This window comes from Apteryx rowi, unplaced genomic scaffold (genome assembly GCF_003343035.1).
Source record: "Apteryx rowi isolate R43461 unplaced genomic scaffold, aptRow1 scaffold_413, whole genome shotgun sequence".
NCBI lineage: Eukaryota > Metazoa > Chordata > Aves > Apterygiformes > Apterygidae > Apteryx > Apteryx rowi.
In genome coordinates, this window is record NW_020450645.1 from 275,907 (window position 1) to 290,869 (window position 14,963).

Sequence of the window (14,963 nt, forward strand, 5' to 3'; positions counted from 1 at the left end):
TCAACTATATCTTTAGATGCAGATTTGGAGGGGTACCATGCGCATCCTCCATGGGTTGGGACTTGACAAAACTCTTCTGCTTCCTCCTGACTTCCAGGGAGCACAGGCTGATACCATGAATCCCTTGGGCCAGTTGAGGAAAAGAGCAAAGGATGTGCTCTCACCTGCAGGATGCACCCAGCAAGCCACTTTGTGAATCACACTTTGGCTAGGGGCTCTGTAAGGCAGTCACGAGGAAGTTTGTGGGGCTTCAAAGCAAAGCATTTTTTGCAGAGATTGCAAATATGTTCCTGTAATTCCAGACCAGGTTTGTTTGCTTCAAGTGTAATGATTCTGTGATTCTGTGATTTCTAAATAGCTTTTGAGATCTTTTTTTCAGTTTTTAAGGGCTTAAGGCAGGAAATAATCACTATGATGTACAATAATCAGCCCAAATCAAGAGACAGCTATTGCATGAAAATGTACAATTGAAAGTCATTAATAGAGCAGGACTTGAACTTGTATTTTTGGCATCCTTTTCATGTGTCTTGTTACAGGACCACCCTCTTCCTTTGCATTAAGAACATCTTTGATAACTTGGTCTAGAATCTCTTATTCTAAGCCGCAGCCAGACAGGAAGGAAAAACAAAACCTCTCTAGGAAAGATCCTGCAGTGCAACCCCCTTTTATGTGATCTCTTTAAAAGACCAGATCAGAGGAAACAAAAGCAGGAATTCAATCAGAGCACATGCTCTGAAAATGTCTCAGATGAGCCTCACAGAGTCAGAAGGTTCATTTAAATTGCAGTCCCATCCCTTTTTTTGGAATAGCTGTTTGTTGTTCCATATAACAAGCTTTTAGAGGCTTTTCAAACTCCCTGGAGATCAGGTTCTGGAAAGTTTACCCATGGCTTGCTCAGATCATTTTCTGGATGGGATCTTTTATGGACTGATGCATCCTATTTCTAACCATGGCGAAGTTATTAGAAGAGCTCTTTTTTTTTTTCCTTCCCCTCTCCTCAGTGCTTTTTTCCCTGTTTAGAATTCAGAAACACAAAGGCAGATTGTACAAAAGTGGAAACACAGGTTCTTGTCAGTCTGAACCAGCTGGTTCAGTTGTTTTAATGCTGTCTAGGCTAGAGGGTGGGAAGAATCTGGAGAGGTAGGTTTTCCCTGCTTTGGCATTAGCTCTTTGTTGTGCTATTCCCCCCTCGCCCCCCCCACTCTGCCCCCTTTAGCTCTCAAATAAAATGGGGGGAACGCTAACCATGACCTGGTGACAGAATATTTTGAAATCTTCTGTGCAGCCTCTGCAGGAGTTGCTTCTGCATTGTATCAGCAGGCCTGCTCCCTCATTCTCAGAGCTCCTAAACCAAAGTGCAAGTTGAAGGAATGAACTGGCTGGACAGGACAAGGTGGGAAACGGCAGCTGTAAATAGTTCCCAGTGGTAGTAAGTGCACAGGCCTTTTTAGTAGGCAGTAAGGGGAATTAGAAGAACACCCTTGGAACAGGTGAAATATCACTGCAAGGACCTTAGAAGTGCCTAGAGAGAAGACGGGCTCATTCAGACAGGCAGCAGTGATGATGGTGATCAAAAAAAAGCATTATTTACACTCTTACCACTCTGTCCAAATCAAATGCCCAGCTAAAACCCATATTCTGAATTACACTGTCAACCACATGCAGTATAATGATTTTCAGATGTTTCCAGTTTGCTGACTCCTAAATATTTGCCAGTGGGAGAGTACAGCTTGGGGCCTCCAGGTTTATAACACATCTTTTCAGCCTCTCTTTCCCAGAGAGGATGAGGAGCTCACCCTAGCACGCATGCCACAGAGCAGAGGGACTAAATCAAGTGAGCAAATGAGCTGCTACAGACTCTGACTTGTTAAGGACTAAACTGCAGCTACCACCTACCACTTTCTTCTGCAACTCCCTTCTTATTTGTTATACCCCTACCTTCCCTCCCACCTTCTGGTGTGCTGGTTTGCCATAAAATTTGAGTCAGTGTCTTCTGTAGCAACCCCAATAACTTGTGTAATTCAGTTGCAGTTTAAAATGCAAGGTTTAGCTTTCCAAAATACATGTGCTGCATTACTCCACAGGGAAGAGAGAAGGAAAGTATTTGTATTTGCTGTATGAACATGCCTACACTTCATGTCATGTAACAGTATTTGGCAAAATAGCACCACCGATGTGTAAATGTTTGCACACAGGTACCCAGTCCTCCTCCCTTCTCTTCTTCCCATGTATAGTATTGAGCAATCTGTTAAAATATGGGATTAGTTGATGAAAACCTCCAGTGTAAAGTAAAAGACAAACAATAGAGTCAGAGGGCATGTGCAAAACAGTCAAGGAATATCCATGCTTGTCACTGGGGGTTTGGGATACTGAATGTTGTAATAATGGTTTCAGGGAAAGCTGGTTGTTATTGTAAACACACTTTTGCAGTTCCTTAAATATAAACAAACTTAGCGAAAGCAGTACAGCTGCAGTTACATCAAGTCATTGCCCAGGAAGTATGGTTTGTATGCAGAAAGCCAACATGCCCCAGTGGGGTAGTGTGTCCTCTCTGCCTCTGTGGATGTCAGTGAAGCTGTGTATATTTACAGGAGCTGAGGGTCTGTCCCACCCTACTCTCTGCTGTTTTCACCTGAGCTAAAGATCTGAGCGCAGAGCAGCTCTTCTCTCTGTTGGAGACTGGTGTTTGGTGTGTGAAAGAAGGGAAATGGTGGCTTGTTTCAGATGTTGTTGCCCTCTGGTCAACCATGTGTATTTGGGGCACCCTTTGTGGCAGAGTGGCACACAAAGCTTACAAAAGGAGTCCAAGGGAATCAAGGCTGGTAGTACAGGCCACAGCCTGGGGGCATGAGGAGGAAGGGGAGCAGTCACCACAAGCCCGCTGTTCCCTATCCTACTTGGAGAAGAAACATGTGGGCAGCCAGGTGCAAGGAGGATGTCAGTAGAACCACAGTGCCAGACCTTGAAACGTACCTTAGAGCCCAGCTTCCGTTGGGTTTTTTGCTTGTTTGTTTCCCAAGTGAGATGTTTCCTGAGAATATTGAGGAGACCCAGACTGGTTCTTATTTGCGTTGGATGGAATGACAGCAATCTATTTCTTCATTTTCCACTTTCCTTTTTTTGTGAAAAGGAGGTTAAAACACATTTTCCATTCTTTTTAAAGCATTTGAAGAGTGAAGGGGAAAAGTGCTACGCAGGAGCAATGCCACTACTGGTGAGCCTCCAAGTTGCACACAGCTAGAGAGGACAAAAATAGCTCACAACTGGAAACTGGAGTCCACAACTGGAACCGCAGTAAGGACTGGGGTAAACAGTGGTCAGGGAAAGACAAGGAGGTCCCTGGAGTTTAATGGCTGAGGAAGAAGAGCTGTTAAGACCATAGTAATTAACGCCCCAGAAATGCACAAGGGTCATTACAGCTCTTGCAAGGAATAGCAAACGATATAATTATAAAGTAGGATGATTCATTCGCACCAACCATCATTAATCATTTTATGAACTATGATGCGGGTGAGCAGATATAAAATATTAATTGCTATCTGATGGTTAATTAATATATCCTCAGGTTGTGATAGTCCTAATTAAAAAATTAATACTCACTTCAGTAAGATGAATTCCAGCATAAGATACTACTGAGTACAAGCAAAAGCATTAAAATCCTGCTTGCCAAAAGCATGGTTTTAGTTAGTTCTGGTCCTGGATAAATTAGATCAGTGGGAGCTGATGCTACTCATCTGAGGTAGCTTACCTTAGAGATACTTTTATAGATGACCTGGTTTTACAGCCTGCTGGTATTCCTGCTGAAGAAGGGAATAGAAGTATTTCTGTTGTCTGTAATGTGAGGCGCTGAGGCCTTGAGATAGGCAATTCAGAATGAATGAACACTGAGTAATTTATATTCATACTCCTGAAACATCCCATCTCAGCATTTCTTTTTACCTGTAAAGCTCTTCTTACCAAGCTTTTAGCAACAGCAATTTTTTTCTAATATAATTGAAATCAAGGACTTCAGTAAGACAGCATTGCTCCATGTAATGGAGACTCAGTAGCCTTCCTTGGCTCTATTTTGTATTGTAATATGTAGAATCATCCCTCTCTAGCCTGCCTGAGCAGTGGCCTTGCTTTAAAATCTGCTATCTTGGATAGTGAAAACTAAATGCATTTCCCTCCATGGGACTGAGCCATGACAAAATAGGAGCCGCAGGAGACAAATTCTCTCTGCAGACTTAACCAGGGCAGGGATGTTTAGAGACTGGCTTTTCGAGTAGTACGATCTTATTTCTGTAGTGTAGTTTGGAAGTGCTATAGTGTCACCTGTATCAATAACAGGTTACCTGCAGTGAAAAGCTCTGCAGTTCAGCAGCAGTGCAGGCTATGTATATGTGAGTAATGAGAGGAAGTTTACTCCTGGAGCCCCTCTGCTCATACCTCTCCTCCACCCTTCAACCTCCCCAAACCCAGAAGTTTTCTCCCTCTTTGCCCAGAGCCCTTCTGTGTCTGCTTCTGGTAGTGTGAGGATCATCCTAGGGTTATATGAGGACTGACTTTTAAGTACTCAAGCTTTTGAAGAGGTGTTTATTGTCTGAAATACGGGCTTTATAGCTGAAGCATGGTGTAGAAAGCCCAGAATCAGATTGCTTTTAAACTGTTGTGAGTTGGAGGAAGCATCAGCTCTAGCTAATTTGCCTGAAAGGTCTCAGATTTGTGCTGTTATCTTAGTGTCCTTTTCAACAGTCTCCATCTGCACTATGTACAAGCAACAAATGTACCATTTTACTTCAGGTTTGCAATAACTTTATTAATATTCGGAACCCTCTATTAGTACAACTTATTTAAAAAATGTAATAGATGTTTACATCAAATATACTTAGTTTTCTAGGGCAGGGAATCACCATGATTTTGGGAAGTAGACTCTTGCTTCCAGCTATGGTTTGTACTTGATTATTCAGAGAAAAGCAAAAGAGAAAATAAAGCATTTGGTTCAGGTCTATCTCACATGAAGGTGAAACAGAAGTAACTTCACAGAAGTCAGTGGGCAGGAGAAGTCAAAATCCAGTACAAAACTGAATAGAATTACATTCATAGTCAGCCTGAATTACTCAAGGTCATCCCTTAGTGAGAGTATCTATACATCATGGTAGGCTGAGACTAAAGTTAGAACTAACAGTGCAATACTACATATAGAAGCAGAACGGCCACGGATTTCCTTCTGAATATTGCACCGGTCAGGTAATGCCATGACACATGAGATTACTTTACTTGTAGCTTATATAATTGTGAGTAACCATTAAATTATCAAGAATCTTTTCAAAGCCAAGCATTCAATGCAGAACATGTTGATCTCCATCAGCATTCGTCTACACACTGATACAGCTCCATGGGAGGTGATCTTCTTTCATAGCTTGTGAAACAGTCTGCCACTCACCATAAAGTGCCATACTGGTCAGAATAGCGAGGGACATTAAGCCACAGATAAGATGATGTCTACCTTCAGTTGTAAAGAATCATTAGTAAGCATTTCAGAAAATAAGCAGTGTAACAGAGTCCAGCTATAAAATAAAGAAGCCATATTCAACCAGCGATGAATAGATTATGATGAGTTCGTGTTTGTTCAGAGATTTTATTGCTAATTAATAAATAGGAGTTACAAGCAGATACTCAGGCTTTCTTCCCTGTTCTGGGCAGGACTGATGATGATTCCATTATGTTGGCCTTAGATGCTTGCCTGGGACAGGATTATTTGCCTTTGGTACTACGTTTCTGGTCTATTTTCTTTATAGCAGCCTGTACCCATTTCTGGTCAGGGTGTACGCAGATCCTGATGCCTTTTGCGGTGATAAACCTGCAGGAAGGGAGAAAGCAAGCCAGGCAGCCATTAAACTCTAGTCTTCAAAATCAGGTTTAGTGCTTTTGGGTTTTTTTGCAGAACGTGTGAGGACCAGTGTGATTAAAGTATCTTACAGGCCTGAGTTTTTGGCTGTTACTTGAAATAATAGCAATTAGCAACATCAGTTCCCTATTTATGGCATATGCTCCACCCCAACCCCTCGCTGAGATTTCTTCCCACTTCCTGGGTCAGAAAGATCTGGCTGTTCAGTCAGGTTTCTACCAGCTTTTGTGAGCAACATAAATCCCCTGGACCTCTGAGGCTCACCCCTCCTCAGTCACCTAGTGACTGCTTCATGGGGGAACTGCAGTGGGTGAGCTGAATGCAGTAGGCTGATGTGAGCTGGGCGGTGAAGTGTCTGCTCTTCTGCCACCCTGCTCTTCTGTGATGGTGGTGTGTTTGTATAGATGAGTCTGAAGGAGATCAGTGTGCCAGATACTCACATGACAGCATTTACTGGAACTTGGTGCTTTTCATAGCTGACAAGCTTTCTGATGTCCAGTTTCTGTGTGGATAGGCTTACACATGTGTATTTGCGCATAGGCTGACTTCCAGCACTCCCTAGTAGGGGTGAAAAGATAAATGACAAGAGCTTCAAAAACATGTTCACAGCTAGCCATAGTTATTACTTCTAAATTGTAAGTCCAAGCAGGTTTCCAATTTTGGTTAGAACATCAGTGCCTCTCAAGATGTACAACCAGAATACCACTTGTACAAGAGAGCTCAAGGTGTCTTTTGTGAGATGTCCTACTATCTCTAAACTATCATTGCTATTTTAATTAAGACACTAATCTTCATCCAGTCTCTTCAACAGTAGCGTATCATTCTGCTGCCAGTGAGCAGCTGCTTCCACTAGCAGAAAAAATATTTGGCACCATGCATGATGCTGTCATCTGTATCATCTACATGTAAGTGTCCACATGGAGTTGCACTTAGAACTGGCACCTTTTCTGGGCGGATTTCAAATGTCATCTGAAGGTGGATCAGTACTATTATCCCTACTTTCCAAGTGAAGGACAGGATGTTACTCTGTTTCACACAGGACATCCAAAACTAGCAGCAAAAGAAAAAAAAGAAAAAAAAAGAAAAAAAAAGAAAAAGGGCACTGTTGAAAGAAAGGGTTTATAACTGTCAGAAAGCCAGGGTTTGCATACTCTTGCTGTAATGCTAATTTTATAGCCGGTGAAGGGCTGCCTAATCCTCTCTTCCATCCAACATTTGCCTACATTCCAGGGAAATGCTCTGATGATAAATATTAGGGGGAAGTCAGTATAAAATTCTCTGGGCAGCTATCACCTCACATGGTGATAACTAAAAGTGACAGCTCATTTAAGTGAGATACGTATACATTTTGTATTATCGCTTGCTAATTTCTGGCTTCCTCCACCTTTCAAAGACAAATTTGAGGAGGCATGAGGGGGACAAGCAGAAACGTCAGAATACAGCAGTGTATTCTTTCTAAAGTCTTCATTTTGAAAACTTTATAAAGAAGCTGGCTTGAGAAAAGTTCAAGAGCCGTACAGGTACAATTTGCAAAGTATAAAAGCTGCTTCACATAATCTTATTGGATGTGAGCTTTTCTTTGTTTGAAATAATTGGAATAGTTCAGGAAAACACACATCAGCCTCTGGAGATGCTCTAGCATAACTAGTGCATAGGTACTGGCACAGTTGCTGTAACTCTTGGCTTTCTGTTTGCCTGAATAGTCACGAGCAGCTCAATGTATTTTCTCATATTTCAGCAGAAATATATATCTGCATCATCCAGATTGGTTTCCAAAATATGGCAACCATTAAAGAGTTCAAATGTAGTCAAACAATCCTTAGTATCCCTGAAAATATTCTCTCTTCTGCTAGACCGTCTCCAGGGGATATGCACTGGGAATATAAGCAAAGCTTCTTTAAGCCTGGGAACAAACTCAAACTGCTCTGTGGGACAAAATCTGCACCTGTAACTACCATTTTCTCCATTTTCCCCACTTTCTATTATTCTTCTTTCTAATCCTTTACCCCCTACATGCTACCTCTGTGTGGTGTTTTACACCTGGGTGACGTTTACAGCAAATCCTGAAGAATGACATTACAAACTGGCAGTCTGTGATACCAAGGCACATGTTGCTGAGATGAGCAGCAGTAGCACTAGTCAACACACTAGAATCTAGTGCGATCTGCTTCTAGTAGCACTAGGTCAACATCCTCAATGTGTAGCTACATAATTTTGTGAATGCTTAGAAGGTCTCAGTTTGGTTTTGGTGTGGTTTAGTGAAGATGCCTTTTCTGTGTGTTCATCTTTGCATATTTTTGTGGGTTTACATATGGCTTGCATATCAGTGTTTTCTGTGATTTTTTTATGTGCCTGTTTGCATGAATCTGTGTATATGTAGACATATGCTTATATGTGTGTGTTCATGCGTTAGCATGATACACATAGCCTCATCCAAAAGTCACAGTCCTAAATACGATTTCAGACAAACTCATTAAAACATGGGTGGTTGTAGTCATAAATGGTCTCAAACAAGATATTAAATTATATGAAATATTGAGATATAAGACATTGTATAAATCAATTGCTTCCCTTTGCAATTTTTGGTTTTAGTTTACCCATCCATACCAAAATACTTATCAAAATATTTGTCTAGAAACAAGCAGATAGGTAATATGCAATACAAGACTGGAAGAACTTTTAAAAATGAGGACATTAGCAGGATTAGGACTATAGGGTTAGAGAAGGACAAATAAAAAGGGATATAATAAAAATGCATACTAAAGTAGCTTATCTAGAAAAAGAAAAACACAGTGCGTCTGAAATTGGCTCAGGAAATTATTTTCATAAAATATGTCATTAACCCATGGAAGTCATTGCCATAAGGCATCAGTGGGATTAAAATGTTACCTATATGTATGACTTCAAGGTTTCACAGTTATAAGAGAGTGAATAAGGCACAGAAACCCTCCTTCCATTAAGACAGAAGCCAGCCACTAATTGACAGGGCATAAGATGAAATCTCCCATAAATCTCCTTAGTCCATAACTGCATTTCTTGTGGTTTTGATCTGGATTTCTTACAAGTTAAATCTTACGAACAGCTCTGGCTGAGAATGAATCCTGAACTCATCAGACCCATGGTGCAAGGTGGTTGGGACAGCAATGTGCTGTCTTCCTATTGGATTGAAAACTTACCTCTCACTGTGTTCACAGTGAAGATGCCAAGCCAAAAGATGACCAGGATAGCTGCGGCGTGGAGTTTCATTGCTGGTGGCTTCTTCATCAAGGCTGAGAAGAAAGTGATTAACATGAGCCCCCTTTCATGGGGTTTATATATTGTCATTCAATGGTCAGTTCTCGTGTTCACTGTTGGGGGGGCGTCATGGTAGGGCTGACTGTAAGTGGAAAAAATTGAGCAGAGGTACTTTTTCTGGTGACAGAACCACCTCCTTTCCCTCACCCATCCTTTACTAGCCCCCCTGTGAAGGCTTTTCCTGCTCAAAACCCCGCTGTGGTTGCACTTGCTGCTGTGTTGCAGGTTGGGTTTATTTCAGGCTGCAGAAAGTGAGAGCTCTTGTTCTGCAGTGGAAACCTTTAATAAATGTTCCTGTCCTTTCACGCCTAGATTCAGAGAGTGTTAGCTAAGCCCCACCACAGAGGCACAGAAAGACAGTCAGAGTTACCTCTTTGACCAGTTGGACCACTTAAAAGGGGAATTGTGAGCTAAAGGATAATGGAAACAGGAATGAGTTGGCTTTTTTCATAGTAGCTGTAGCTTGTTGGTCACTTTAATGCGTAACTTTAGATGAATATTTAGAAAGGTATCACCCCCATCTCCTATGTGTGGTGGAGCTTGTCAAAACTTTTCTGTTTTCTCCCTGTGCTTTAGGGTCAAAACTGATATCACTAAGTGCTGAGAGAAGGAAGAATAAATACATCTTTACCTGCATCATACAGCCAGATCCACTAGCCCTGCTGTTGGTCATCCATAACTAAAATACAGTGGTTTCAAAGAGGACTAAGAGGTTATAAAGTATAATTCTTTTTATATTGTGGTCTTTTTAATACAAAGAAGGGAGCCCAAGAAAGTCCCCAGGCAATCAGATAGGCACTATTCATATGAGAGAAGAAAAAAAGTTCATTGCACTCATGTGTAAACATAGTGTTGATAACAAGTCTGTCAGCTTGTTTTTCCAACTATGCCTCTATCAAAGGAGTCCTTACATGCAGTCTGTGCTACAGCAGAGTAGTATTACTCAGTTTTACCTGTCTTTTCCATTTTGCACTAAGGTGGTGTGAGTTACTGGACAGCATTGTTACATGCCAGTCATTTTGTGCCTGTAAATATTTTCCAAGCAAGCTGTGAATCCCTAAGCAATACCTGTATCAGCGCTTGAACTGGCATCTTCATCTAGAGCATCTGAGGAGAAATCTCCCCTCATTCTTTAGGCTCTTGAGTTCTTCCATGCCCAACAGAAAAAGCCATGCTTTGCTAGGTCCACTGAGACCCAGCTGGGACCCAGTATAAATAGGTAAGCACCAGGCTGCCTGATGCATGAGACTGTAAGGCAGTGGTGCAGACCACTGTTCAGAGCAAAGCCTGGAATAACTGCACATTCATATGAGCCTGAAATTTCCCCTGCTTCTGCCTGCAGGCCTCATCTCAGCTGGTCACTTTCATTTTTCCAAATTCTTGATAACATTAATATAAATTTGCATTGCACAGGGGGAAATGCAGCATGTGGGAGTTGAATTACTTCCCTAAGATTCCACAAGAAAATTAAGAGGGAGCTAAGAATTGAGCTCTATTATTTGAAGTCTAGGCTGTAATGACTGCTCTGTATCCTGGGGAACAGTCTGTGGTTCTTATAGGCAGAAAAGCACACTGTTTTGTTTACTTATATAAATACATTCTTTGTTGCTTTTGGCTTGATTCTTTCATCTTATGTATGCCATGCAAACCAGGGAAAAGCAAGGGCAAAAGCAGACTGTAAACAGGCAGAAGATGCTGCTTTGTTTGAATGCCTGCTTCATCCACTTGCAACACTAACGTAAGTTGCAAAGAAATGGAAAATTAGACCCAAAGCTTTGAAGCCAAAACTTCAAGCAAAGCACCTAAAGCACATGCCTAAGGTCACATGGGGGAGTAGTCATACTGACCTCAGCAGCACTACCAGAAAATGTAATGTAAAGTCCAAGCACGGTGGCAGCCTGGTGTCTTGCTGAACACTGCCTGAAATCACTCCTTGAATGAGAAATGGGAACTCATTGCTATTTGTCAGCTTTGACATGCAAGATAGCAACCTTATCATTGACAGTAGAGAGAGTTTTCTCCACATTAAGAAAGGAGATGCTTCCCTACTTTTGCCCACTGATATGGTACGTACGTGTACATACAGACTCACTGATAGGGTATGTACAGCTTTGAAAGGGCAGATCACCAACTGTACTGAGCATGAGCCAGCTCAGAGTCAGTCCTGCTCACAGGAGCTCCTGCAGTCTGTGGATTTGTCCCTGATGTGGCATTACAAAGCCTGTTGCTTATTCAGATCCACAGTTTTCCCACTGTTCTTAAGATGGGATGAAAAAAGTGCCTTGGGACAAGTTTTTTTCCTCTTTGTAGCCCTTGGTTGTCACTGTCTCCTGGGCCGTCCTTTGGTGTAGCTGGTTTACCTCCAGTGATGTCCGCTTTTTAGAGGAGAGGTTTAATGGGTGGGAGTGCTAGAACCCCATGTGTGGACATTTGTGATCTCTGGCATTTTAATGGGACACACAAGACTCATTTGTCATGTACTCTTAACACCACAGCTAACTGCCACTGCAGTGTGGCAAAAGCTTAGTGCAAGAAGATCAGGCATACAGTCTTTCTGGCTTCTTGCTGCAAAGTCAAATTAAAAACAGCTGATATACCCACAGTACTTTTCCTATTACTGCTTCTCAGCTCTGGATAAACTGAATGCTAACGATGCTGGTTGTCTTGGGGCTTCACTGACACTTGTATGGCTCACTCATCACAAGGTGCTTTCAAAGCACAAATATAATCTAAAGTACCGGAGCTCACGCTGGAGTGAAACAATCATTTGCAGCTTGTGATACAGCCACAGATGAAACAGATGGTATGATTTTGGAGTTCTTTAATTGTTTGTAATGACTGACTAGTGGATAAAGATGATTAACATTAGCATGATGCTTCCCAAAGCCTCAGCTGCAGGTATGATGTTTTGTGGGCTATGACAGCTGTCCTTCCTCCCTCTACCAAATCTCATAATTAACACTTGCACCCTTTGAGGGAAAGCAGGTGCAGACAGTGGGTATTGGAGGTATGGATGTGTAGCTGCAGCAGTATCTAACCTTTGGAGCCTCCTCAACTACAGAAAACTCCAGGCTTTGGGTCACTCTTAGGCTTTCTATATAATGTGGGGCGAGAACCAGGCTTCTATAACTGGGACCTGAAAAGCCAAAAGCATTAGGAAGTGGTCATAGGAAATGCTGAAGAGATGGACATGTGCCCCCCTTTCTGGGACTTTGGCATGTGACTTTGGATCTCCCCTGGCTTTGCCTGGGATCTGCAACCCTGAGGCTTTTCCCGGGGCGGTGCTCGAGCTTCTCTCCCAGAGCAGCTGGCAGGAGATGGGCAGTAGAAGCTCTCCTGTATGCAGCCTGCATGTTTGGGGTTAGAGCACTTGATCGGATGAGTGAAAACTGTTTTGAAATTTCTCCTCTGTCTAAAGAGACTTGCACCCACACCCTTCATCTCCCAGTGAAGTATTTTGGGTTAGGGATTGTAAGATACTGCCTGACTCTCTAATTTACAATGTCCCATGTATTGAATGGAATAATTCGGTAAATATTAACTGATAAAGAGAAGGCAAGGGCAAGCTAGGTCAGGCCCTCACATGGGAGAGGGGACATCTAGGCTCCAGACGCTCTTTCTGAGAGCACAGACTCTAAAATGCTCACCATTGACTGCTAGCTCTGCCAGCAGCTGAAATGATCCAGATTAAACAGAGCCTTGGGAGAGGAGAGCAACAGCAGACTCTTGCCTGAGGAGTTCAAAGACTCTCTTAAATCCTTCAGCCCCCATTCACACCGAGCAGGCTGCCTCCATTTTACAAATAAAGCGACTGGGGCACAGAGAGGTGAAAGGACTTAGGGAAGTTCTCATGCACAGCAGGAAGCAAAGCCCCGTTCAGCTATTCCTGCTCTAGCACTGCTCCTAACCAACTGGTGAATGCAATAGTTTTCTTAATTTTTAACAATGTCACGTAAACTTAACTGAAATAACTGTTGTTTACACCCTGTTCCTCATCAGCAGTCTCTCTGAAGGGAAAGGAACATGCAGTGAGGAGAGGGTTGGGCCTAATATCAGAATTTCCTTACCAGAGTAAAGAGACTGAAATAGCCTACCATACTGTAGTTAGCTTTCCAAAAAGAGAGGCCAAGAGCTTCACAAATAACCAGATTCTTCTATACTCCTTCTATACTCCTAGAAGTGAGTACCTCTGGTGAATATTTGGCAGCCCTTTGAAATCCAGGATGAGCCAGCAAGTCACTCTCACTGGGCACTCAGTGACTTTGAGAGAGGGCCTCAGAACCTCAGCTTAGACACGTGCTTTTGAAAAATCTGGAGTAGACATCCCAGAAAAGAAATGATTTTGCTGCCTTTATCTTTTCTTGGCATGCATGTATATTCTTTTCTCTTCTTCACTTCCATAATAGAAGACATCATGAATTGTCCCGAAAGGTCTATTGTAAAGCTAAAATCATCTACTACTTATTACCAGCCTTTTTTTTTTTTAAACTGTTATTCATTCAGGTGGTATCTCAACAGTCCACCTGCCTCAGTCCACTCTCCTACCACAGATCACCCTGATAAATCTGTAGCGCACAGATCTGCCACACTGAGTCTTATGGATTTTACTACATTCTCCCATTGCATTTGCTTTTTAAGAATAAAGTGAGCATCTTTGTTTCCACCATGTTCTTTGAATTTTGTCTTTGTTATCAAACTCACATAATTTTCTGGCCATTTTTTAAAATAAAAATGGCTTTTCCTACTCAGTGGAAAACTTTACCTTTCTTTCACAAAGGAAAACTTTCTTTTGTATGAAACAAAGATTCTTTGCATTTTTTATAGAAGTTAGTAGAAAACATGGGATTTTGGTGACTGGAAAACAAAATTATTGTGGCAATATTTTCAATTAAACACTTTTTTTCAAAAGGTAGCCCTCAATTTCCAGGGTCCTTTGGAGTAATAAATTCATCTCCTTCATCTCTACTTTCAATTCAAGTAAACTGTCCTTAGCATCAGTTTTTCCTATTATCGTCATATTTTCAGTTACCTTCTTAGTATATTCTCTTCTGAATGGATGATATATTTTCTGTATCACAGTATTATATGGTCTGATATATACGTCAAACCTTTTTGTTAAAAATATTTTTGATCTGTGTTTGTTATCTATGAGATTTCTTCATGGCTGCCCATGTCCGTATTGAACAGCATGGCAAAACACCTCCTGACTTAAATCAGGGCAGATTCAAGTGTTGATATAGCATGCAGGCTGCTTTCACTTTTCATGTTGTGTGGCTCACGTCTTCTGGGACGCATCCTGAGCTAGTGTGCTGCAGTTCCTTCACAGTGATCAGTACAGCTGTGCTATTTTATGTCTATTAAAGTGCTGCCTGTGTAATTCATTCCTGTTCTCTTTCTTTCCGCAAACTAACTTCCTCCTTCAGATCTAAAGCTGGTTACAAATGTATGTTCCATGTTTAATTCGTATTCAGCTCACCTAATCTTGACTAGCCTATAGTTAGCAGAGAAAAATACACTGCTCCAGGGGCATCCGTATCTCAGACAACTGTTTCAGGATGGGAGATGTCACCCTCAGGGGACATGCTTCTCTGTATTATTTACAGAAGGAATATACACATGTATCTTAATGCTGGACACTGTAAGCAAGTGAAGTTAAGTGAATCTCACTCTAATATATTTTGCTGTTGCATTGTTTGTTAACAGCTGGAGAATTGGTTTAAGAATTACTAGCAAGTGACATCCAGCTGCAATCTTTACCTGATTGCCTTCCCTTCTTTCC

The 14,963-nt window shown here is 41.8% G+C and overlaps 1 protein-coding gene across 1 annotated transcript; it reads right to left on the reverse strand.

Annotated features, from left to right (window-relative positions):
- Positions 1-4,841: 4,841 nt before the first annotated feature.
- Positions 4,842-9,251, reverse strand: LOC112970944 (lymphotactin-like). The gene is made up of 3 exons (XM_026075905.1): positions 9,067-9,251; positions 6,331-6,448; positions 4,842-5,842 (listed from the first exon to the last, which is right to left on the reverse strand). The coding sequence occupies exons 1-3, from the start codon at positions 9,212-9,214 to the stop codon at positions 5,737-5,739; spliced, it is 372 nt and encodes a 123-aa protein (XP_025931690.1). The 5' UTR covers positions 9,215-9,251; the 3' UTR covers positions 4,842-5,736.
- Positions 9,252-14,963: the final 5,712 nt, after the last annotated feature.

What these genes read in the sequence shown, in the direction of transcription:
- LOC112970944 (XM_026075905.1), bottom strand. Translation starts at nt 9,214, where the DNA reads ATGACAATATATAAACCCCATGAAAGGGGGCTCATGTTAATCACTTTC. An exon ending in CACTGTGAACACAGTGAGAG is followed by an intron (nt 6,449 to 9,066) that starts GTAAGTTTTCAA and finishes CACCCCTACTAG; the next exon opens with GGAGTGCTGGAAGTCAGCCT. An exon ending in GTTCCAGTAAATGCTGTCAT is followed by an intron (nt 5,843 to 6,330) that starts GTGAGTATCTGG and finishes CCCTTCCTGCAG; the next exon opens with GTTTATCACCGCAAAAGGCA.